This window comes from Phytophthora infestans, genomic scaffold (genome assembly GCF_000142945.1).
Source record: "Phytophthora infestans T30-4 supercont1.3994 genomic scaffold, whole genome shotgun sequence".
Taxonomy (NCBI): Eukaryota; Oomycota; class Peronosporomycetes; order Peronosporales; family Peronosporaceae; genus Phytophthora; species Phytophthora infestans.
This window is the reverse complement of record NW_003304686.1, coordinates 1-1,659: the sequence shown is the minus strand read 5'-3', so window position 1 is coordinate 1,659 and position 1,659 is coordinate 1. Positions and strand designations below refer to the sequence as shown.

Sequence of the window (1,659 nt, the reverse complement as noted above, 5' to 3'; positions counted from 1 at the left end):
CATCACGCTGCACCAGGTGCTTACGACGTTCGGCAACCTGTCACTGGCGTACGGCGCTTCCGTTGTCGTGCCCGACCTCCAGCGCCAACACTCTGATCCCACCCGCATGCCCCGTATCATCCTCGTGAGCCTGGGTGCTGGTTCAGCATTCTTCTTGGCCATTGCAATTGCTGGCTATGCTGCTGGTGGTTGCCAGCTCTCGGGCAACTTGCTCTTCTCCGTTGTAAACATCGCGGACCCGACGGTTCCGTCCGCTCTGGGTTTTATTCCCAGCCGTGGCGCTGTGATCATGGCCTACCTGTTCATGCAGATCCACATCGTCATCGCCTTCTCGACGGTAATCCAGCCGCCATTTTACATGGCTGAACGCTTCATCCTCGGCATGCACAAGACTACCACGGAGATCGAGAAGCTGTCGACCGCCCCCGACCTGTCGACGCCAGACCTTGAAGGTAACTATAACGTCTCCAACACCCCGGGCGTCGCACTGCCGACTGAACAGCAGCGGAAAGAGAAGGAAGAGCAGGAACTATCAGAGTACCAGGGCGCGGGAACTGTGCTCCGTTATGTGACTCTACGTCTGTGCATCATTGCCGTGCTTGTGGCTGTTTCCATCGGCCTCCGTGACAAGTTCCTCGACCTCGTGGACTTCACGGGCGCTTCGGCCATTACAGTGTGCTGTCTCGCTCTACCTATTACGTTCTACCTCAAGGTCTTCTGGAAGGAGCTGCCCGCGTACGAGCGTATCGTTGCCATCCTAGTTATCGTCATCTGTAGTATCGTCGGTTGCTATGTCATGATCTACGCCGGCAAGAACCTCTTCAATCCGGACACAAAAACCGCCACGTTCCCGTACTGCTCTGTAGAGAGCCAAATGGAGCCGTACTACGTCCGCAATTCTACTTCCAACTAAACGTAGATCGATAGTGCATCACGTAGGATTAATCAGCCCATCAAGACTTCTATCGAATCGAAGTCCGATTCCTCAAAGCCTGCCTCCAAACACCATCTGCTGTAGACATCACCTTGAAGGAGTCTGACCGGTGCCCTGGCTTAGCAGTCCGACTCTCTACTGGATGGTCTACAGCGTCCTGCCTCGTGTCCATGCGTGCAAACGCCACGCGCGATAAGAGATCGTGTGAGACCACGGTGGACTGTCTGCTTCACTTGTCCTGGTTGCACCACGGCGGGATCAACGCCTCCAAGCGTGTGGCTTATGCTTGGGCCATGGATCTCGGAGGTGAACAAGGCGCTAAGCTGCTCACTCGTCTTGGACTCATCGAGCCGGCAATAGACTACGCTATTGAAAGTGGAGCGTTCGAGCACGCCTTCGAGCTTGCACGCAATTGTGCCACCAAAAAGCTACCGGAGGTGCATCTCAAACATGCGCTGTTTTTCGAGGATGAGGAACGCTTTAAGGAAGCAGAGGAAGAGTTCATCAAGGCTGGGAAACCTCGTGAAGCGCTGGACATGTATGTGCACCAACAGGACTGGCAAAACGCCATGCGCGTCGCGGAAAGCGCGGACCCGGCGTCTGTGGCTGACGTGTTCATCGCTCAAGCGAGACTCTGGATTGAGCGCAAGGAACATCAACGTGCTGAAGGCTTCTTCCTCAGTGCCGGGAAACCAGAGCTGGCTCTTGCTGCGTATCTGGAGGCT

The 1,659-nt window shown here is 55.6% G+C and overlaps 1 protein-coding gene across 1 annotated transcript; it reads left to right on the top strand.

Moving 5' to 3' along the window:
* Positions 1-106: 106 nt before the first annotated feature.
* On the top strand, positions 107-913 carry PITG_22557 (amino acid/auxin permease-like protein; the record flags this gene model as incomplete). Its single annotated transcript, XM_002909701.1, has 1 exon — positions 107-913. The coding sequence occupies one exon, from the start codon at positions 107-109 to the stop codon at positions 911-913; it is 807 nt and encodes a 268-aa protein (XP_002909747.1).
* Between the last annotated feature and the right edge of the window lie 746 nt (positions 914-1,659).